General features: G+C 46.3%; 1 protein-coding gene and 1 pseudogene across 2 annotated transcripts; both read right to left on the bottom strand.

Annotated features, from left to right (window-relative positions):
* Window positions 1–465: 465 nt before the first annotated feature.
* Window positions 466–4,804, bottom strand: LOC120646331 (annotated as a pseudogene). Its single transcript, XR_005664387.1, has 6 exons — window positions 4,564–4,804; window positions 3,729–3,897; window positions 3,542–3,618; window positions 1,666–3,417; window positions 1,435–1,588; window positions 466–1,347 (listed from the first exon to the last, which is right to left on the bottom strand). The product of XR_005664387.1 is annotated as an uncharacterized LOC120646331 (transcript).
* A 2,360-nt stretch (window positions 4,805–7,164) lies between these two features.
* On the bottom strand, window positions 7,165–15,873 carry LOC120656538 (CLIP-associated protein-like). Its single transcript, XM_039934665.1, has 19 exons — window positions 15,862–15,873; window positions 15,287–15,709; window positions 14,437–14,602; window positions 13,977–14,138; window positions 13,761–13,858; window positions 13,430–13,504; window positions 13,266–13,334; window positions 13,107–13,192; window positions 12,921–13,038; window positions 12,252–12,350; window positions 11,820–12,138; window positions 9,939–11,704; window positions 9,729–9,788; window positions 9,495–9,599; window positions 9,322–9,396; window positions 9,165–9,233; window positions 8,925–8,993; window positions 8,584–8,685; window positions 7,165–7,791 (listed from the first exon to the last, which is right to left on the bottom strand). Exons 1-19 carry the CDS (start codon window positions 15,871–15,873, stop codon window positions 7,642–7,644), a joined length of 4,023 nt encoding a protein of 1,340 aa, XP_039790599.1. The 3' UTR covers window positions 7,165–7,641.
* Window positions 15,874–23,881: the final 8,008 nt, after the last annotated feature.

Raw genomic sequence — 23,881 nt, 5'->3', positions numbered from 1 at the left:
TAAGTTTCAGGCTAGTGCCAAAGGCTCTAAGATTGGATTAAATTAAGCAAAAGGTGTCCTCATAAACAAATGGCAGTTGATATGCATCCTAACAAGATCATCTTGCTGCATTCTGAGTTGTGTGGACAGGACAGTCTCCAAGATGCCATGTGCATGGTTTCATGTCTTTTGCATCAGATCATGCAATTCAACTGATTATTGGTCCAAGAATAGGTCCCCCCATTTTCACCCCCACCCAACCCCCCCCCCCCCCCCCCACCCCACCCCCACAACAAAGGAGACAGTGCACTACTATTTTCTCTTGTGTCTACCCTCCTTTTCTCCATCTTTGGATGAGACAATCTCAACTACAGGCAACATCAACAACCTAGTGGAGCCAGACAATCTCAACTACAGGCAACATCAACAACCTAGTGGAGCCACGCAATTCATTGCTTTTTGTCTCTGTTGTATGTGAAACAGTTATAGACATAACAAGGGCATAATTTTATTGCCGAAAAATGAAAAGTTATTTACTAATTACAAGAGAGGGCAAATATCAGAGGAGAAGAGATAAAGAGAAACACAAACAAGGCAAAGGCACATGGCATCACATTTCTGCAAGTAAGGCGAACAAATGGAGCAGTATTACAGCAGCAAGTATCACTTGAACACCAGGAAGCAGAGGTAAAATTATTAGTTAGAGGGCAGATGTACCTCACTAGTTGTTAGTCAGATCTAATAGTGTCTCCTCAACCAGGTCCTCCAAAACCATTGTGCAAATTGTCGTGTTGAGCTCAAATATCTCTAACCGAGTCGTGTCAGTGCTGGCCGCCTCTGCCACCTCCCTCTTGAGTATCATCTCCAGCAATATATTTCTTTCGATAGCTTCGCCCAGAGGATACTTCTCGAGTATCGACCAGTTTCTTATGACTCGCCAAATTTCCTCAGCCGCTGAATTACTGGAACCATTCTTGCAATCCCTTTGCTCCGAAGAGCAAGATCTACCCCAAGGGTATGCAGCTAGTTCTGCCATCGAAGCAAGCTCAGTGAGTGCTTCATTTACAGCGTCAAAAAGAAGCCTCTGTTTTGACCGCCTTTTCCCCAACTTAACTCCCTCATCTTGGTAATCTGAAAACTTCTCAAGCAATTTTGGGTCCAAAGGTTCAGCTAATATGCAGCCTTCTCTATCCATGCTACAAGAGTGGACCAGATTTTGGATAAACGTTAGTGAATCTAGATCTTCATCAGCCTTTGAAAAAAGCCTTGAGAGTCTCAAAGAATTTGGCGACATGACTTCCAGTGGCGGATCCTCCCATGATAGGGACCGTGAAAATGATCCAATAAGGGGAGACCTCGACAAAGCTTCTGCACATACATGTAGAAATGTCATTGTATATAGATGACAAAAGTTTCATCTGGTAAAAGTTTGATGAAATGGGTTTCCAGGCTTACGTGGGGATGAAGCGATGAAATTTTCAGATGAGTACAGTAGCCTCCTATTGTTATCAGATACAAATGGTCCGTCTAGTACAGATACAGGACTTGGTTGGTCCTGAGGGTCACCAATGATTCCTGGGGCGCTAAGACTTGACACAGAAGAAATATCCTGAAAAAATAAAGATAACTATTCATATTTTGAACTTCTCCAGGCTAAATAATTAGTTCCACAAAAATTTGAATTACCTTGGAAGGGATGTTAGCTGTACCGTTAGTATGACAAGAACTAGTCACTAGTCCTTGCATACTGTTCTTCTCATCTGTGTTAAGGCAAATATTTTGTTTCTGACAATTGTCTAGCACAAGTTGCTTCAAGCCTTCCCTCACATCACCATTAGTCACAGCACCTCCATGCTGGAGTCTGTTGCTGGCAGGTGGATCTACCTTCTCCCGAGTTGATTTCTTATTTTTATAGAACAGGCTAGAAACTTTTTCCCTAAATGATGATGACTTCCTGATTCTTTCCTTTTGAGCTACCTGAGTGTCACAGGCTACACCATTTGACTCAATGCCTGACAAAGAAACTGGAAGAGATCGAGACCTTGGCAAACATGAGAAAGGTTCTTCAGCTTCCAGCTCAGATGCTTGGCTCTCCAGTGTTTCACCCTCAATTTCTTCCTGGACCTTGACTTTCGGAATTGTGAGCATGTCACCTAGTGTGCCCGTACTTCTACGACCTTCCATTTCTTCCTCACTACTGACTGTTGATGATACCATAGACCATCTCTCTAAAATCTTCTTCTTCCCTTCCCTAACTACTGACGGTTCGTGTCTATGGGATGTCTGACTAGAGCATGATGCAGAGTAAGGACTTCCACTCCTGCTCAGAAAATCCCAAGAACGGCCAGACGTCGGAGTGCCAAACTCCAAATCCTCACTTGTTTCACCAGACATTTCTTTTGCGATCTCAGCTTCCGATTTACTGAAAGAGTCATCTCCGATATAAAAATCAGGATATTCATATGATAGCATGCTTTCTTCGTCTTGCTTGTCTTTAAGCCGCATCCTCATCTGCCAAGTGATCTCCTTTGCCAACCTTCTTGAGGATACTGTTTCATCAACTGTCATCATACTTTCATCTTCACTTTCTTCTGCAGATGATAATGGAGACCTTACAATCCTGGCATCATGAGAATTTGCGAGCCCTGGCTTTAGCACTACAATTTTTGTTGGCTCAGACAAATTTGAGTTTGCTGGGGAAACATCTAAGCTTTGATGACGCCTGTACCTGTTACGTTCACTTTCATCTCCATTTGAAAATAGTTGTCTCCCCACAAGAACACTGCCTTTTCTCTTTGTTGGTTCCGATGGCTTCAGTATGGTTATTTGCTTTACTTCAGAAGGTGGTGCAGCAGGTTGGAACTCATAGTGGTTGCTTGATAACAGTGGATTTGGCTCATCAAGAAACTCCAAGAATAGGTCTCTATTTGAGCTTAAAAACTGCAGTGCATCTTGGAACTCCTTTGAATGAAGAAGCTTCTCATCTGTGGCTAGACACTTGGCTTCAGCAAATTTTTCACGAACAAGTGACATTCTGTTCTCACAGCAAGGCTCATTCCCTTGGAACCTGCTCTGGCTGCTATTGATTCTTGAAGGTTGATCACCAAAACCACTCCATGGATGCTGATGGCGTGGTCCTGCCTTTCGGTTTTGATGGCATTTGCTTTCCATCTTCGTCTTGATATTCTGGTAGTTCTCTTCAAATCCGCCAGACTGATATTCCTTATCCAATTGGCTTCCTAATACGATATTAGATTGCTGAACCGGAGCATCATGTAGACCCATTAATCGTGCAACAACATTCAGTGGCTCCTCATCAGGCACCCCTTCTTTCCACATATCCTGTTCCATGAGCATCTTCACAGGCGTCCCACCAGATCTTTTAGTAGGTGAGTTTGATCTTTTAGTAGGGGAAATCCTTCTTGCCTGACTATCTCTCTGCGGGTAAATTAGAGAACAAACAAATTGTGTAACTTCAGTTTACTCCAAGTTTTACTTTCACTCGATGAAGAAAGGAAACTATCGACATAATCTTTTCAAAAAAAAAAAACTATCGACATACTTGTTTATCTTCAGTCTGAGCTGGGGGGTTAATTGCCGTCTTGAAAGTGTTGCTCCGGTCTCTCCCGGCAGGAGAAACTGCAAATGTGTGCTGCACTGCATCAGAGGTTCGTTGCAGCACAACCTTGCGTACACTGGAGTAGAGACCCATCCCAGGGAAAGAAGAAAAGGGTAAGAGAAATATGTACCATCTCTATGTGCCTTCTCCGTGAGCATCTTGGTCGCAACCACACCATTGCTGAGGTCGAACATGTTGATCATCCTCCCAAGGCATCCCGGGAAGGGGACGAGAACCTGGAGGTCCTGCTTCGTTTGTGCCTTCTATCCTGAACCCCTTTCATTCACACCGTCGTCCTCCTGCAATAAAGAGCTACAACACATCAGATGCCGTAATCATATCAGCATCATACTTAGGAGCAGAGGTTTCAAAGTTTGATTAAAGACAGAGGAGAGAGAGAGAGAGAGAGAGGAGAGAGAGAGAGAGAGAGAGAGAGAGAGAGAGAGAGAGAGAGAGAGGAGAGAGAGAGAGAGAGAGAGGAACCGGATAGGACAAGCGCTCAAGAACGGAACAAAAAACAACCTGCGTCCAAAAAGCTCCTCCCCACATCACGAAATCCGACGAGGAGGCAATGGGGGAATCAACACGTGAGGCGCGATCCCCCAGCTCGCCCCCGAGGAGAACAAAGCGCGGAGGACGATGGGGAAGTATGATGAGAGAACAGATCGATGCCACAAGAACTCGTCATCACATTGCGCCGGCCCCGGAAAAGGCCACAGGAGCAGCCCGCAAGAGACGAACGGAGATAAAAGGAGGAGGAGAAGGGGAAAAAAAATGCGCCGCGCGAAAAGCTCCTCCTCTCTGCCTCTCTCTCTTTCGATTGGCTGCTGCAAGGAAAACAAAAACCTTCGATGCAGTAGCTCGGGCAATCTCCTACGTGCTTTAGTAGGAACTATCAGCAAATGCAGCGGGAAGAGGTTTGCGAATGTCGCAACCACGCGGCGAAAGGTGGAGCGATTTCCTACCCAGATCGAGGTTGTGTCGCAGAGGCAGGCATGCGGTGCGAGTCCAACCGAGAAAATCCACACGAAAAGGAAAAGGAAAGCGCGCGGCACGAAAGCCCAGCTCACACTCCCTCTCCCGCAAAAGCGCCAAGGAAGCTGCGACGGCAGGAGGAGCGCGGCGCAGAAGAAAGGCACCGGCCTTTCTTGCCCGAGCGGACGGGCCGCAGCGGCGCAGCGAAAAAGACCCGACCGAACCGAATCTCCATTCATCAAAGAAGACCCAGCGGTGAAACGAATAAATTACATGCCATTACAGAGAGAGAGAGAGAGAGAGAGAGAGAGAGAGCAGCGGCAGAAATGGCGTGATTGGGACGGGCGGCGCGTCGCCAGCCGATGCGCATGTTACCTGGTCGGCGGAACGGAGCCGGCAACCACCGAATCGGGGGTTGGCAGAGACGCGAGGAAATGACACGGTGGTGGTCGCACGGCGTGGAGCAGTGGCAGCGGCAACGGAGAGTGAGGGGGGGTCGCGACCAATGACAATGGTCTTCCCCATGGTTGGGATTAGGCGGTGGCAGGAGACAAGGTTAGGAGAAGTAATTGCGCATTAATCACTGGAGGTGTAGCACTAGTACATTGGATTAGCGGGGGATTAAAAAAAAAGTGGAGGAGCAATCCCTGGGCTGCCGCTTTTGGGAGCGAAGCGAAAGCGACGGAGGCAAGGAAGGAACGGTCGGTCACCTCCCCACCGCCCCCAACCCAAAAATGGCAAAACCCACCACCGCCAAAGGGAGACCCTCTCAAACAAAGCAGCAGCAGGAGAGGGAAGGGAGCGGAGGAGGACGGACCTGCACTGCAGCGGCTGCGTCGGCCGCGGCTACGATACGAGGAAACCCGCCGCCGCCGCCGCCGGTGTGGCTGCCAGGCCAGGCGCGCGGATCTAGGATTCCCCGCGCCTATTCCGCGGCGAGGGCGAGCAGAGCTCCCGCCCCGCGCTTGCGCTTGCGGCGCTGCCAGCTGCCAGCCAGCGCCGGATTCCAGCAGTGGGCTGGTCGAGGAACCGAAGGCCGTCGCGAGCACGCCCGCCTCGTCAGACAAGAGCGGCCGGTGGCAGGGACGGAGCGGAGAGCAGCGCGAGATCGTGGGGCGAGGCGACTGGTGCTGTGTTAGAGCGGCGAGGCGGGGTCGCAATGGCGCACGCACCGGCGGCCCGCGGAGTACGGAAGCAAGTGGGGAGAGGTGGGGGCGTGGCAGGTCACGTGAAGCCCCGTTAATGGGCCGCGGCACACACTAGCTTCTTGTAACGGCGACGCAAGGATTCCTCCTCCTGCGGGCTGCTGCCGTCGCTGGCCTTGGGAATCGGGGACGGGCGGGGGGATGTTTTCTTTTCCTCGATCCCGTCCATCCCATCTGGTCCCATCATTGTTGTAAGCAAGCAGTAATCTTTGCTTCTCCGAGGCAGGCTTAGTTCCTAGTATATTATTATCCACTGGGATTGGGCTCCGCATGTGCCGGCACAAAACCAAGTGCGCCTGCCTTGCTGAGGTTGCGGCTTGGTCACGAGCCGAGAAGTGGCTCAGCTCAGCTCAGTGCTCAACGAACGGGGGGGGTCGCGTCGCGTGCCGTTTCTTCTCTCTCGGTGTCACAGCTGTCTCACTAGGGTGCGCTGGGCGGCAGTTACGCGCATGTGCGCTCACAGTGCTCCTCCCTCGCCAGCCGCAAGCCTAGCCGAACTGGACCCATCTCCCCTTCCCCTTGTACGTTCTCCTCTCCACCCTACGCACTGCACTGATCATCATTGCATTGCATTGCATGGCATGGCATGCCCGGGGGCCGGCCTATTCCCATTCCCAGTCAGCAGTCAATCCACTCGCCAAGCCCCCCTGCCCTGATGCCGGTGGTGTCTCGCTCCTGCGGATATCACCACCCTCCCGTCCCGGTGGCAACCCTCCCTCTTCACTAGGCTTTCGTAGGAGGACGAGAAGCTAAATGAACTATCCGATCCATCGCATCGCATGCGTTGCCGCTAACATCAGATCAGATCACTTCCTTCTCTTGCTGCTCTCGCGAGTTTCCGGATGGGCAGGGCTGGGCACGGCACCGTCGTCCGTCCGCTCCAGGGGGCAGCGCCCCGACCGACAGGGCGCTGCTGCACCTGCGCTGGGCATTCATGGCCGCTGCTGCCTGATGCCCCAAGCAATGCAATTACAGGCAGCCAGCCGTGTGCTGCGGTCAGCGAGTGCTTGCTGGCGCCCCCCGCCCCGCCCGTGTGGTGCGCGTGCTCATGAGCCGTGGCCCGTCGGGCATGCATCCTGCCGCCGCCGCTGTCGCCGATCATACCACACGCATACCTGCCTCGACAATTGCCATGTGTACGGGTATCATTTCGGCGACCTCCAACTTGCAGCCTCCCAGAGGCAGTGGTCGCAGGCTTCTTCTTGGATTTCAACCCAGTAATAGAATTACCATTTTTGACTTGTGTAGAAACACAAAGACCTGCATACTTACATGCATAGCGCCCGCAGCATGATACCTAACCTGAAAGCTCTTCTCTCCTCTGTAAACAGATACTACAGAAAAGCCTGAAGATCCATTCAGATACTACAGAACAGCTGCCTCTGATGAGAGTGGACTGCCAACTGACGGCCGGCGATCAGACATTCAGATTACATATGGACGTGCAGGGTGGTCAGAAGAGAGCCAACAGCTCACAGCCCAGCCCGATTGATGGATCCATCAAGCAGCGACTAGCTGCAGGCCACCATGAGGGAAGTACGGGCACAGGAGCCTGTCTGGCAGATTTCGTTCCACAAGAACTGCATGCACACCCTTTAAAATCACAACAGCCACGGGGAAGGAAAAAACCAAACGCAACCATTACTCCGCACAGGACTCGTACAACGCTGCACATTTCCATCCGGATGCAGGGAAATTATTGCCGAAATCTATCCTCATAAATTCATTGGGAGCGCAGAGGAGACAGGAAAGAGAAGCCCTCGCTTGCTGTTCTTCCCTCCTTCCCCTTCTTCTTCCGGTGGTGCGGCCACGGGCGTTTATGAGAGGGCCGGCCTTGCCCGCGCCGCGAGACATCCTCCTGCATCAGCCGTCCGCCGCAATGAATCTTGCCTGGGACAGCCGGCTGGCGTAGGTGGTTACGAGCTGCAGCTGCGCGCTGTCCAAGCCCTCCAGATACGGCAGCAGCGACGGCCCCAGCTTCAGGTATGTGTCCACCACGCACACCATCACAGCCTGCAGGGCAGCCGTGCCAACGCAAATGCAGCACAGGGTAAGCGGTTGGATGGAATGGCAGGCATAAACTCTTCTTTCCTTTTCTTTTATATCATCTCTCTCCAGCAAATACTTGGTACGTATGATTCGAAGCAAGTACAATGCTGCGGAGCAGGTAAATGCTACTGCAGGTCCTAGTTGACGATGATGCTCTCTTGTTTCTTCTCTCGGTGGATTCAGAGTCAGTCATGCTTATGTGTGTGAGTAGTGTCAGGATGCACACTGAATGCATGAGAAATGACCAGGGTCCACCAATTCGGTGCTTACATGCATGACTTCTATGTTGACTGGATCCGAATAAAGTTACCCCATGGCCTGAGCTGTGTTCAGTAAAGACGGATATGGCCCCGCTAACTGAAGGGAACAGACCAAACATGTGCCGAAGAAATGCTACTGAATTTCTGCTTCTATCAACACACTGAATAGTGTGTGCTAGCAAGGCAACTGGGAGTTGCTCAAGGTTCTAACCATCATTCTTATGTGATGTTTCGCCCGCATAGTTCATTGTTAGGGTCTTCCTACCGTGGACCCCTCAATGAACGAACAGACTCAAGTTGACAAATTTATAAGCTCAAGCTGATGGTTAGTCCAACTTCTACATATCATGCTGCTTTATGGCCTAAATAATTGACCCCTTAATGTTCTACGACCTTTTGCCATTGGTAAATTCGAGGATATGAAGTACAATAAGAACAGGTGCCCAAAAAGAACAAAAAAAAAAACTGTAGAACAAAGGGGAAGTGGATTAATAACCTTGCGGACATATGGGCTGTGGTTTTCAAAAGCATCCAGGAGTGCAGGAAGAAATGTTGACAAATGAGCCATGAGGTTTTCCTGTGACAATCGATTCACAAGCTGCAAATAAGGAAGAACAAAGATTAGCAATATGCGATATGGGAAAGATAAGGTAGTAGTACGCCTCAACCAACTCATAACATGGGTCAAAGTAAGACAATGAGATGTACACATGCTGCTAAATACTACTTGACTTCCAGTTCTATCCATGAATATACAAATGCCAAATTGAGGCTCGTAGCGCAGCTTTAAACTGGTTGCAGACATGAGAAACGTAGAAAACTTGGTGGGCTGATTACCTTGCTCAAACTATTGATGCTGATAATAAGAATTTTCTCATCCTGGCAGGCTAATTGAGAAGATATGGCCTGCATATTTATCATTTACAAGAGGAAACAATAATACTTAGAAACAAATTGAAAGAACAGTTGAAGTGGGGGAAAAGACAAGCAACAAGTTATTCGAGGCCCTTTTCCACCAGATTCAGTATAAAAGATATTCACAGATATAACACTAACAAAAATGCAAAACAAGCGTACCCCAAGGCATCTCATTGGGTCAAATTGTGTGACCACAGTTGTCAAGCAGATATGGGCCTGATTTACAACCTGCAGTGACAATGACTTAAAGGCTTCAGAGGCCAGCTTTATGGTTACACCAGCAAATGCGAGCTGAAACAAGCATTAAGTGTATTACCTTCAAGGCAGCGTCTTTGGTTGCATGCAGTAATTTAACTATGAGAATTTCGACGCAGCTCTCCATTGCCTTTCTCTGGACGGAAAAGGCAAGACAGGGGTCATTTTCATGGAAGCTGACATTCAATAATGTCACATGGAGGAAACAAGTAGTCACTGTTAAGGAACACCTACGTGCTTTTCAAGAATTTCAACTAATAGAGAAAGGGCTAGCTCTCTGGTGGTTACATCTGGATCATAAAGCATCTCAAGAAGTGAAGATGACATCTGGTCTAAATTCTGAAAATGAGTTCAAGATGAGGTCACAGACTCACAGCCAACAAAGTAACCAGTGACAACAAATACCTTGAAAAATTACCATTAAGGTGACACACCATACAGAACAAGAAAAGTGCAGTCTAATCTAACCTTGGTGGGAACACAATGTCTGTTCGTCTCCGAAACTTCTTCCAATTGCCTCACCACCTCCTGTAAATAGAAAATAAAATCTGTTGCTAACTGTTGCAGAGATGAGAAAAAGGCAAAAGTATTTTTCCAACAGAACATCAGCAGATTGGTCATGTTGTTAGAATTTATGATGTTATATATGGAGAGAGAAGCTAACTGGAAAATGCTTACCTTATGATCCTGGCAGTCATCACCCGTGATTTCATCATTTCTGATATTCATGCTCAGTTCACTTGCATTTGGTTTATCAAATACCTTCATATTCTGACCGTCCCTGCTTGCATTCTGCATTGTGTTATCTGATATCATACTGAAGTCAATTCTTCTCTGGAGACCGTTCCTTGGCTTCATGGTACTAGACTTCTTATCCATCATTTCAGCTTTGTCACCATAATATTCGCTACTGGATTCAAACTTGATCCTCTCAGTACGGCGCTCCTGCACTTCCAAAGACATATTTGGGAGACACTGGAGTGCAGAACTGAAACAATCATCAGTCTTAACAGAATTAGATGGATGTGCTGGATGCATCGGTGATTTAGCAGATTGGTATGTGGGATGCAGCGGTGATTTAGCATATTGGTATGTGGGATGAAGCGGTGATTTAGCAGATCGATATGCAGGATGCATTGGTGATTTAGCAGATTGAGATGCAGGATGAAGCGGTGATTTTGCAGTAAAGATATCAAAAGATGAAGCCTTTTGCTTATGTCTCCTTTGCTGCAAGAACTCTTCTAAATCACTTTCTATTGTTGGTATTAGTAGCTTCATTGCCCGTCTTAGCCGCTTCTGTTCTTCCATTGACAAGCTGACCAAAAAGCTTAACATTGATGCAGAATCATAATGGGAATAAATTGATGAGAAACCAACCACCGCAACCTCCTTCAGTTTTTTGCTTTTATCCTTAAACAAAAGGGCGAGTTTTCCAAACCATGGCTTAAGGAAACTGCTGCTAGAATAGATTTCAGAATTGATTGTGCATTTTACAAAAGAGGCATTTGCAAACTCGAGAACTGCCAGTTTTGACTTCGGAGATTTCTGCTCATCTAGTGAACGAAGTAAGGCGGGTAAGAGAGAATCAATGGAATACAGTTCACTTGCAAGTTTCAAAATTGCCAAGCACTGCTTCTTAATTGATTCCTTTGGATCGCTTAACCGAGAGAAAATATGGGGCAGTGTCTTGTCGAGATAATGTTCAAAAGGTTTCTTAAAAGCCGGCATGATCTCAGCGAGTGATGAGAGAGCAGCCTGTGCCACTTTGTGATGGGGATCATCCAGATATCGACAAACAAGTCTCATAACCTTCTCAAAATTTTGTGCAACCTCCTGAATGCCTTTTGGTCCACGTTCTAACAAACATTGCCTTAAGAAATCAAATGCATATACCTTCATCATCCAATCTGACCTTGGGTTAAAACCTAAAGAAAGTGCCTCTGTGAGAGATGAGGGCACATTCATGTTGCTGATCATTTCACCTAAAATGAGTTTCTTCTCATCTAAATCACTTTTGGTACTGGCATAAAACCAATTTGTCATCTGCTTACTTAACAGTGGTCGCCGGAAGTTAGGAGTGTAACTATTACGTGGCTCCTTCGAAGCAGCAGTCTTCTTAGTTGTGCCAATACAATGCTTCCACTCCTGCTGAGGACCTAGTTTTCCGCCTGATCCGGCATCAGAGCTTACATCAATAGGATTTTGCTTTAGCAAGTTCCCTGATCCTCTCAAGCTAGGTGACATGCTCGTCAACTCAAAAGGATCTTCTGGTCCTTGAACTTGATGAGAAGTCATATGTTCATCATTTGGAGCGCATTCAGCCTTATCTTGAACAATTGTTACGACAGCTGCATCGGTTAATGGCATCTCTGAAGGTGCCCCTGTTGCAAAGGGAGTACCAGATGGTAGGTCACAAGACGATGAACTGAAACCTGCATTGTTGTCTGAATTTATGGGAGAAATTGGTCAGTGGAGCCTAATCTTTTCCGGTTAAACAAACAAAAAAACAAATGTTTTCTTTTACAGGGAATGGCAGAATTGTTTTTCAATGACAAGTACCTGAATCACATTTATCAGTATCTCTGTTTGTGATTTCTTCCTTTCCCAGTGTGACCTTATCTTCCAAAGAACTTCCAATTGCCGAAGTGTCATCCTTACTGCCTTGATCTTGGCATTTCGAGGTCATATCATCATACTCGAGGCATAGTATCTGTGATGGTTGCAAGTCTCCAACACAAAATGATGTCCCAGAATCAACCTTAACAACTTTGTCCGTTACAGCTGGAGTGCAAGAACTAGGTTGAGGTTGCCTTAGTTTAACACTTACTACTGGAGGCAGATGCCTTTGATGTGTCACAGCATCTTCATCATTTATCATCTACAAATTAAAAAAATCAAGTTATATTAGATGATCAATCAGACAAATATGCCTGATAAATTCCTTACAAATGAAAGGTATGTTTTAAGGGGAGAATCAGTTTGAGGAGATACTTTCTGTCTAGATGGTTCAAAAGATGAATACAACTGGCGTGAACGCTCTGGCCATATCCTTGAGAACATCCTGTAGCATGCCCTAGCGCTTGACCGAACCTTGAAATTGGAAAATAGCTTAATAAATCAGAGGATTTCTACACCAAGAAGATAACTTGAAACCAACAGGCCAGAATCAGAAGTTGAGAACCAGAAACAGAGAATTATAGATACTTCACAGGCATCTTCAAGTTGACAATCTCCAAAACCCATGACTATAAAAAAAGGTCAAAGAAACAAATGCACTATTTTATTTTGAGAGAAACAAATGCAAAAATTGTAGACAATAATTCTCTCTTATAGAGTGATTGAAGATCTGCAGCTAAGAAGGAATTGTAACGGTCCAGGTTTTCCTTTTTGCTATTTTCTGTTCAATGTAGAGCATATATTGTTAGTAATATGACTTGACAGGCAATGGGCTACTCATAAGTTCACCGTATAATAATTTACTAAATCTATTATCGATGTGCCACATCTAGTGATTTTCTAAAGAAAAACCCAAAAACGTGCTTCAAATTAACAGGAGGAAGAAATGACCTTGTGGTATCCGGTATCCCAGTTGAAATTCTAACTGGCATTTCTCATAAACAAAACAACAATGTAGATGTGCAAATGGCAGAATGTAAATACCTCGCTAGTTGCATCTGCTATACAACACTTGATAAGGTCTTCGTACAGATCAGCTGATCTCTGTATTTCTGGAGTATCAACCCAGTACTCTAGCATTAGTATTGCATATTCGCAACACCTGCAATTGGGAAAACCTTTTTAAGCTTCCCTCAAGTACTATCGCTATGCCAGATTGGTGCTTCTTACCTGGCACGAAGAACGGCACTTCTATCATTCTTTGCAAATTCAATAATCCTTGGTAATATACGAGCCACCTTGCAGTTCCTTAGCATCTGTGCAAAGAGAGAGCAATAATCAAACAACAAGAAATCAAAATGGTCACAGCAAGCTCTTCAGCATGTGTACCTCTTTTATGCAGTTATCAGCAGACTCAGCAATTACGAGAATGGTGATTACGATGTTCTTAAGAAGGACCTGTGGGTTTAAGTAACACGGTGGATTCAGATACATGAGGCTGACACTGATAGTTATTAACAGTGGATGCTTTGAGAAAGAAAGCAACTGCATACCGGGATGAGCAGCTCTGCGTATGGTTCAAAGTCACGTAGTAGCTCTTTCGATAGGAAGTTTAGTAAATGGCATGCCTGCATGTAACCAAAATAGAAAATAGCAATTCAGCAAGTTTGACATGTTCTGTTCACTCGAATATTTGACAATCACACATCATTTTGTGTGTGTGTGTGTGTGTGTTTTTTTTGGGGGGGGGGGGGGGGGCACGCAAATCTAATAGAGTACCAACATGGCAATTTTGTCGATTTGCGGTATATGTAAGTAGAGTTCTCTTTCCTCAAACAATTAAAGGAAGTAAGGCTGCAAACATGATATGAAAAATGACCAAACCTGTTTTACAACGCTTGATCTCCTATCCAGAAGCTGAGTTATTAGAGGGGTCACGAGCTGTTTTAGGAGCATGGGGAAGGCAGAATAGTCTGCAGCACCTGGAATAAATGTCCAATACAAAAACCCCCTCAGAAGACTTCTTCAACTGAGAAATTTAAACATTTTATTAATGTGTACAGTAAACTTAGGAAGCACCAAAAAGAAACAATTAGGAACCTCCAAGTACTAAGCCTTCCACTCTTTGCATTGCAGTTATCCGGATCGACCACTCATTATCTGGCTGCAAAGTATATACTACTTTTTCTATTTCCCTTAGTAGGTCCTTCTCAGAGAAAACCTTTATAGGTTCAACTAATTTCTTTGTCATGTCTCCTTCTCCTGCAACAAAAAGGATGATATATGATACCCCAATAATCAGGAACTGATATGGTAAGATAGAAAACTAGCTATAGAAGTGCACCGGCACCCCAATAAGTAGTCAATTTCCTCCGTAACTTTAATTCTACTCAGAGAAACAAATAATATCATGGATTTAGTAAAAATATATTTGGGAATAATGTAATATACTAATTTCTGATTTATCAATTCATACAAGGCTCCTATTGGATATAGAAACAAACAACATATTTCACACTGAATAGCCTGAAAAAAAAAACTGAATGTAAGCCCCATGTACCTGCAAGAAGTGAGATGTCTCTTGTGCTGATTTTTTCTTTGGAGCCTTTTCTTGCTGGACTGTAAGATTCCATCTTGATTGTTGCACAATGAACGTGTTGATCGTCTGAGTCTGACATGCAAGAATTTGGTTGTGTACTTTCCGTTCTTGCATTTATCTCCTTCATCTGCAACATCAACAACGAAAGCAGGTCCATCAATTTTCTGAATACGCAATTCACTGCATAACTCCTGTTTTATGGGTCTTACAACAAGTCCTTATGATTTCTATTTATTCTTTTGAGTAGTATATGACCATAAGATACATTGTAATAAGTGAATAATAGTTAGATATTAACTGACAGTATGACCTGAAGATTTTTGCGTCAAATAAATTGCATAACATATCGCCATACGAAATTGTCCACACCAAAATGGTTCCCCCCATTTTAGCAGGCAAAGTTGTGGGGTTCGGTCTAGGTTTAGCGGGTCCGTGAGTTTCCTCCCCGTTGTTCTTGCTGTTCTTATTGGTGTTGGGTTGCCTGCCACTCGCTTAGTGGTGGTTCATTTCCACCTTAATAGCCTCTGTCTATTAAGGTTTGTAATAGTCGCAATACTTTCCTCTTAATGAAATACGTGCTCAGGCACGTATGCGAAAAATGGTTCCCCCCATAAATCCTTTGTTTGTGCTTATATCATATCACTGCTAGTTTGGGCTAATTTGGAACAATTAACTCAAAACCCTCACGGCTACAAACGTAAACAACTAGGATAGCTCTCGATTAATCATTTGCATTTGGGAGTCGCAGCACCACCAGTAGTACAATCTCTAACTAAGGAGCGAATAAAAGCGAACCAACAGAATCGGTTACCTCCATGAGCAGCACGAGGAACCTCCTAGCGGTCTCCCGCACCGCCGCGTCGCCGTCCCCAAGCCGCGCGACGACCAGCGGGGCGAGCCCGTCGGCGTGGCGCCGCATTGCGCCCCCTCCGGCTGCGGCGCAAAGCGCCTCGAGCGCCTCGCGCGCGGCCTCGGCGTCGCCGCCGCCGGGGCGCAGGAGTTCCGCGCAGCACCCGGCGAGCGCGGCCGCGCCGGGGCCGTCGAGCCCCGCGCCGGGCGCCGTGGCCAGCTCCCGCAGCCGCGCCACCGCGGCGGAGGAAGCCATCGCGCCCGCAGCGGCGCGAGGGTTTGATGGGGTGGTGGTGGACCTCCGCGGAGAGGAGAAGCGATCGGCGATTCGGCGCGAGGGAGGAGCGAGGACGCGGAGCGGAGGTGCGGGTTTTAGAGGGCGGTGCTTTTATAGGCGCGGGTTTAGCGGTTCGGAAATGGATTTGACCAGGATTATTAGCCGGCGGTGATGGCCACCTACTCCTACTTGGCAAGCTCAGACTGATGTTTTTTTTTAAAAAAAAAACTCAGACTGTGTGTGGCAGGTGAAAGTTTTACTGGCTGTGCCATGTACTCATCCACGTGTGCAATGTTTTATGCTAGAATAATCTTATCCTCTCTATGAAATTGGAGGTAATACATACAGTATGTGTGGAGCTTCGATCGCCACTTTTACATGAACTCACCAGCTCATAATTAGTCTTTGCTAATTAGGTTAGGTAAGGCTATTGTTTTGGGGAGGCAACTTTAACTTAGAGCGTGTTTGCACTAGTACAATTCTCGTATGGTTGGGCACCCACATGTGTATATATATAGCCTTAAGAATATAAGGGGTCCAAATAATCAAATTAATGTGAAAAGTGTCTAGGCTTGAGTTTATATTCAATCCCAAGAACTGTATGTGGTTGATTTAGCATTTTTAATCAACCGAACTGAGGCTTGAAATTATTATTGTTATTATGTGTCCATTCCTCCATGGCCTATCACTAGTGGAAGATAATTTGTCAAAGTGTGCGAACCAATAATGGAAAGGTGCAGAAACGCTGATGGTTAGTTAATAAGTTCCACTGGTTTCATCAGTTGAACTCAACTCGTAGCCGTTGCACAACAGGTCTAGTTGCAGCATCGCTGTTAGGTTGCGTCATAAATCATAATAGAGTCAGGCATGCATGCCATTTCTAGTGCCAGATCGACTCTCTCCTCGAATAAAGTAGTAGTCACAAGGCTGACACGGGGACGTACACGTGGTGCGGACTGCACAACCACCCCCTCCGATGAAATTCCAGAATAATGCATGTGTCCGAGTGTGATCTTCCGATCCGTAGGTACGGCAAATCTATTCATCGCATATGCGAAACCACGCCGACGCATCACAGAAGAGGGGCTGCGGTCGCTGCAGGTGGGCCCGCGCCGTACTGTGCTTCTTCCTCCTCTAGACCTCGCGACGGTGGTGGCTGCCGGGTTACGGGAGGGGGGTTGGCCGAGGGTCTGGGGGTGGTAGGTGGGGGGAGCGACCGCCGGCGAGGTCGCCGGCGGCCGGGGTGGTGGCGGGCGGCGGCGGTTTTTAGGTTCGGGTTGCCGGGGTCCGGGGCAGCTCCATGGCCTCCGGCTATAGAAGAGGAAGGGGCCGGGGGCGGCCAGGCGGCGGCGGCGGTTCGGCCAGCGGAGGACGCGGCGGTGCGGGAGCGCCGCCGGTCGGGCGGGGCCGGACCCCCGGTGGGCGGTGCCGGCGGCGGGGCAAGAAGAAGGCGGTAGCTGGACGGTGTGACGGCAAGCTCAGTTGGCGTTGGCGGCGGTGGAGGGTGGCGGCGGAGGCGCCGGGGGCAGCGCCGTAGCCGGGGAGGCGGGGGAGCAGAGCCGGCGGAAGAAGAGGGCTGTAGCTGCGATTGGATTCATTCTAATCGCAGCTGCGATGAATTGACGTCCCCGGTAGGTATGCCTTCCCCTTCCCTTTGGAACATCTGATCGAACATGACTCGATCGATCTTCGGTAGATGCACATGCGTCCAATAATCCCCTCCGATGATGGCTGTTTCACTGTTCCTTTCATCAGCGCAAGCCGGCCGCGCGCCTACAACGACACGTCTGTTATAGTCTTAGTTGTTCATCCGTCACAGCACTAGCTTATTCGCCTGTCTCATCATATTGTTCGTGTAGTATACGTATATGTATGTGTGCCAGCTAGCTACGTCTCGTCGTGCTTGAAGGTAGTTCAGCAGCATTATATTGGCGTACGTACGTTCTGAAGAAGAACGAAAAGAAAAAACTAACAGCCAGCGCTTAGCTCCGTCAGAATTTGCGAGACGGTTCAGCAGAGGAGAAAACGCGTTCGAACGGTTCATGATTGTGTATATGATAATTAAGGGAGTGGTTAGTTACGTGTTGTTGAGGGCAACAAACTAAACTTTCAGGTCTCAGAATGCAGAGATGAGTAATGCTAGTCGTTCAACGTGACGAATACTGTAAGCTTCATTAGTTCATTATATTGAGCGATGGATGAGAATTAATTAGATGCTAGTTAACCATGAACATGCAATGCGAAGAAATTAACAGCTATCGTGTCTGTTCGTGCATGCATTAGCATAATGGATAAGGTGCTGCCTGCTGGTGCTTGCGCATCTCGATATCATCCCATAGATGCATGCATGCTTTAGTGAATGGGTTCAGCAGTTCCTCATCCATCTACTCTGAAGACACGCTAGCTTCCATCTTCCAGGAAAGAAACAGAGAGGTAGCAAATAAAAGCAAGTCGCCCATTAGCACGCAATCTGAAAGCGTACGTACACCGGTCGCGCGTCCCGTATACATACAACAAACAAACAAACAAAGCTATATTATCTAGCTTTAGACGTACTGCCTGCCATCTTGTCTTGTCTTTGTGTTCATGAGAAAATAATGACTAGCTAGCTGGCTTTAATTTGGGAAACAATCGTGTTTATTAAGTACATGCATATATACCTAAACGCTGCCTAGCTAGACGTATACTGCAGACCGATCGTATGTATATATAATGTGGATGTAGAAGACGTACCGACCAAAAGGCTGGAAATTTTTAAGCCTGTGTGTACACACTACTCGTGTCTCACCAGCTAGCTGATCAAAAATACAAATATATAAATACGTGACGTGTAGTACATGTAGTAGATCGAGTCAGCAGCAGGGCGCAGGCTGAAGCTACAAATAATTTCTTTAACAAAATACAAATATGTGTGTGTGTGTGTGTGTGTGTGTGTGTGTGTGTGTGTGTGTGTGTGTGTGTGTGTGTGTGTGTGTGTGTGTGTGTGTGTGTGTGTGTTGTGTGTACTCCTACCAGCTAGAGGAATGAAGAAGCTAGCTGCAGGGTTTCCTTATTGCATTGTTTTCAGAACGTTGTGATACACGTCGTCTACTCCGGCCGTGCCCAACAACCAAGCAACTACTCCAGCTAGCCTAGGAGTACTACGCATTAAGAAGGCTTTTACTGAAGAGTTAGTCGCATGCAATGAGATAAAATGTTCTGAAAAAAATAAATAATATAATCCCCCTGGCAGCGTATTTAATTTGCTGGAGTATTTGACATCAGACGATAGGTAAAACTGGAGAAAGGTAGGTAGGTATGTTCCTTTCAGATCAACAGAACGCGGACGGTCGTCTAATCGATCGTTGCAAAATGCACATCAGATGTAGTGCTATTTTGTTGGATGGATGTGCGAGCTGAGCTAGCCAGGCCAATGTCATCAGTCTAGCTACATTCTCGTGTTCTATACACAGTTTTTTTTCTAAAAAAGAAACTTCAATAAGTTCTTTAGGCCCTGTTTGGATCCCACCTCTTCGTCCCCGTGATAGATTAACAACCTTTATTGCACGTCTTCTTTTTGTAGCAGTACCAGGGGATGATTGGATCAAGCACTTGTCTCATTAGCACCCACATTACATAAAGTTAATTTAAGGGACGGTGACACTGCGCGAATGATAACAACACCGGTCGATGGGGATGTGTTAGGTGAGTAATGCACGTCTAGCTTACTTACACCCACTATAATGTAAAAGTAAGTCGTTTAGGACATCAACACGGTCTTTAAAAACAACTTTAACCACAATTCTTTTACTAGCAAAATTTTATATACTTACATTTCAAGATGAATTTACTTACATCGCTTTCATATTTTCAAAATCAACTTTAAAAAATTTATTTATAGTCAAGTGTAAAATGTTTAACTTAAAACAAACTCAAAACAACTTTCTTTACAATGTGTAACATAGTAGTATATGACTTGCGGAAAAGCGTAGTTGGTATGTTGACATCAACGGCGGCTGTTTCTTTCACCGTCTTTCCGCAAGTCATATACTACTATGTTACATTGGTTTTATATATACTCCCTTTGTCCTGTAATTTAAAGCATCCTATAGCAATTTAAAAACAGATTAAGGAAGAGAATAAAAAACCCATATATCCTCTAAAAGCTCTTCGTTTACTGGCTATAGTTAAAGTTGTTTCTAAGATTAAGCGGGGAAGGAATAGAAGAAAAGGTAAGTATGCAGCTAAGAGCTAAAAAAATTAAATAATTTCTTTAATATTTATTGAAAAAAATCTAGAATGCTTTATAATAAATTATAAATTATAAATCTTTAAATGTCTTATACTTTAGGATGGAGGGAGTATATATATTTTTATATATATATATATAGCATCTTGGCCGAACCGATGGAGTATAATACGGGCCGGGGCGCCGGGCAGGTGATGTATGGCGAACTACAACTAGTACTGGTATATAGGTGAATAAATACTGGTTTGTTACCAGTGTCGTCTGTACCTGCATGTACATAGCTAGTCTACTCCTTGGCTGGCTCAGCTCTGTTCGTTTGTGACTTTGTGGTATCTGGTGTTAAATAAACCGAATTAAGGAAATGATCCATACAACCATCCAACCGCTCGTAGTTAAGGGGTCGTGCGTGCTAAACTGGCCTGAGTAGTTGGCTCTGCCGGTGAAACTAGCTAGTCTGAAGCACAGCTGTACATACAACAACTGTAGTTTAGTGGGAAAAAAAACAAATTAAAACATGGGGTGAAGTCGTCCGTGTCCGAGTCAAATGATGCAGCAATATAATGACAAAGGGAAGGAGGACAGAAACACGCACTGTGCTTGATTATACTCCCGTACACTTGCTATTTCGACTCTACTTACAAAGATATGAAAAAGGACTTGCTGCTCTGCAGCTGTGTATGCGCAGACTCACAAAGTGTTTCTCGAGGGAGAAGAAACAAAGCAAACATATACTCGAGAAGAAGAGAGACAGCAGGCCCATGTGAGGCAGGGCAGATTGATCCAAAAGATATCTCGGCCCAATGAAATGCTTGGCGCAAGGGCTGGTCTCAGATGTGAGCCCAAGAGACAAAACCGGTCCGGATCATTTTGGCAGGTTGCATCTGAGCAGTGGTCCCTAATTCGAAAAAAAAAACAGTGGACCCACATCTACCATCCACCGACCACCGTGAGAGGCGGAGTCGCCTCACCGACGGCTGGGCCCCTCCCGTCCAGCACGCGCTGCCTTGGCCGGTTGCCCCCTTGCGTTGCGTGTGCGTACCCTCTAGGCGAACCGTGCCGTGTCTCGGCGATTACTCGGCTGCCGGTGGGTGCTGGAATGATCAATGATGAATCCAGCTACTCTACGAAGCAGAGCAGAGCAGCAGCAGCAGCAGAGGCAAGAATTCGCCGACGGCCGGAGGAGCAGGACTCTCACCGCCGCGCCGCCGTACCACCGCCCATAAATAGCCGGTGAAACGGGTATGCTCGCTGGTAGCCTCCACCACGGTCCACGCACGACCCTACCTAGACTTCCTGCCAAGGATAGAAAAAAAAGCCCCAGACCACATCAGGAAGATCCATGTCGATTTCACCCAATTAATTCCACGGCTAGTGTTTAACCTTTTTAAGAAACAGAATCAGAGGCACTTTCAGAACATGCTTAGCAGCGCCGCAGATGTGCTCGCTCGGCTTGACACTGTACTGACCAAACCCCCTCCACCAACTCATGACAGCGGCGATCCATCATTGATCAATGCTATCTCCTCTTAATCCCCCTTGTCCGAGCAAATCAGATCGCTCCATGATGGCTTCATCAGGCTTCTGCTAGACCGACTGGCATCGCTCTCAGATCAGGATGCGGTGTTAGGGACGGGAGCCAGAGGGGATACAGTGACGGCGACCCGCAATCAACCTCTGCCCTCTCAATTGCAACAACGTGGTACGGTACGATTAAAGGAAGGATGATCCATCAAAACAGAGATTGGAAGCCTCGAAGCCCATCGCTGTTGGCCACCTGCAGCATGCATCATGGCGTGCAAATGGGATGGATCCCTGTTGATGGAGCTCGTCAGACACTTGTATGTAATGGAGCTCGTGAAAGCCAGCCATGCTCGTCAGAGATCAGTACTGAACATTACTGTCCATCAGCTGCATTTGTCACTCGGATCACGTGCTGCGTCAAGTTTGAAATGGCTTCGCTTAAGCTTTCTGCCTGTATGCTATTACTTACAGTATTATTTATTACTGACCGTCGACCAAGCTTGTGGCATCCTGAGCAGCCAGTAATAAGTAATCAGTAGAGTAGAGGGAAGGTAAATCTTGGACCGGGACAGCCTAAACCACAGCCGTGTACTTGAACTCATATAGGCACTGCAAGTCAATGACCAATTCGAGCGACCGACAGGATGAGAAGTAGTAGAAATTCTGTACTTCACCTGACGTCGTTCCTAGATGAGATTAGATCCATCTCCACCTGCTCTTATTTTCATCCTCCTGTCCAGGGAACATCGGACTTGAATGGCCTCCATAAGATGGTGTGCCTGCACCCGGTGTTATTATGCCAGGTCATTTGTAATTGGAGGGTACTTCTGTGTCTCCTCCATCTCCACTCTAGTCTGTCCCACTGCTCGGTAAAACAAACACACAATAAAAGTTGGTCCTCTGGCGCATACCATCTGAAAACTTCACATTGACAGTGCAGGAACGGTTACAGCTTGGAGAAATGCCTGCAGCTTCGTTTCTGCACAAAACCTAAAACCTCTCTCTCTCTCTCTCTCTCTCTCTCTCTATATATATATATATATATATATATATATATATATATATATATATATATATATATATATATATATATCTTCATACAAAATGTGACCCAGGCTAGCAGGCATGAAAAAGGCCGTGGAAAATTCAGAATTCAGATAACTCAAACCCGAAACCCAAGCACAGTGTAGAGTTACAAGAATGAAGAAGCATGGACGGAGATGGTGCAGAATTGCAGTCTCATCACAAGTTCAGTAGTAAATGCAGAACGGTTGAGGGTTGGGAAGCCCCCCCTACTGTACTGCCTTAGAAAGGTTTAGTTTCCTTTAGATTTCAACAGTAAATCTTGTGCTCCGTAAACCCTAGCGGCAATTGTATGACGAGAGTGCAGTGTCCTTCGATTAGGTGGTACGACCTGGCGCCGGTACTCCGTCCGGTACGCCTATTGATGCAGCACCGTAGTTTGTATACTGAAGTAGATGTTTTGAGAAGAACTCCAGTGGAGTAATAACTTCACATTAGGTGGGACAAACTCAATAGAATGGAGTACTACATACGTATTGTATTAAGCAAGCAAAAATGGTAACGTTTGGTTAGTAGCATTAGTACAATACTAGCTAGTTTGATTTCTGCTGTATGGGCTATGGAGATGAAAGCCATCAGCAGAACATGTGGCACTGCAAAGAAGGTTCGATGGATCATCATTTCCTAAGACTGTCACGGACAGATCAGATGCGGTTTTGTTGCCTCTGGACTCCATCCATATTGTGCGTGTTTCATCGAAGAGTTCCACATAAATACATAATGACGCAGCAGGAAATGAGGAAAAAAAATAAAAGCACGTGGGATGTAGATGCAGGCTACTGATTCAGATCAATGTTACTGCTCATTGTCAAGGTCTCATATGTAGTAGCTAGATACATACAGCTCATCTCATCTAACCCCAGGCATCATTATATGAACGAGAGGATAGATCCAACTGCCCTCATGAATACCCTGCTGTAATCATCTCTGTAAAGCTCTTGGGCGCACATTCCTTTTTCAGTCTGGGTCGTTCAGTCAGTAGAACCTTCAGAATGATGTACATTTTCAGAAACCCAGTGATGAGCCGCTCCCAGCAGTTGAGTTTGGCTCCTTGCCATTCAAATCCATCCCCTTAAGTTCTTCATAGATCCATCCATGTTTTCTGCAAGGAAACTCCAAGATCCATCTCCTATACAGCACAGGTCAAGATGGTGAGCTTGCATCAGTTGTGAACTTAGCGCTGTGATTATGCAAAGCTGGAAATAAGGATCCAGTCGTGTACATCTGAAACGTGACAAGACCTGAACCTGATGGAACGAAAGCTCCACTTGCAGAAGAAACTGCAGCGCAGAATTAGAACGAGAGAATTGAGTACTAAGAACCAAATCAAATGAAGAACAGTGAACTAATGACGGGCACCAACGACCGATATAATCACTCATATGGGCCAATCCTCTGTCTCGCAGCATGGGCACGGGGGGCGCGCTATAAAAGGGCCGGCTGCGACG

This window comes from Panicum virgatum, chromosome 1K, assembly GCF_016808335.1.
Source record: "Panicum virgatum strain AP13 chromosome 1K, P.virgatum_v5, whole genome shotgun sequence".
NCBI lineage: Eukaryota > Viridiplantae > Streptophyta > Magnoliopsida > Poales > Poaceae > Panicum > Panicum virgatum.
Note: the sequence above shows the minus strand (reverse complement) of the source record. Positions and strands in the feature narration are given on the sequence as shown.

Excerpts from the sequence above, each read along its gene's own strand:
- LOC120656538 (XM_039934665.1), bottom strand. Across the intron at positions 14,139-14,436 it reads AGACATCTCACTTCTTGCAG|GAGAAGGAGACATGACAAAG; the intron begins GTACATGGGGCT and ends TTTTTGTTGCAG. Across the intron at positions 13,039-13,106 it reads AGTGCCGTTCTTCGTGCCAG|GTGTTGCGAATATGCAATAC; the intron begins GTAAGAAGCACC and ends TCCCAATTGCAG.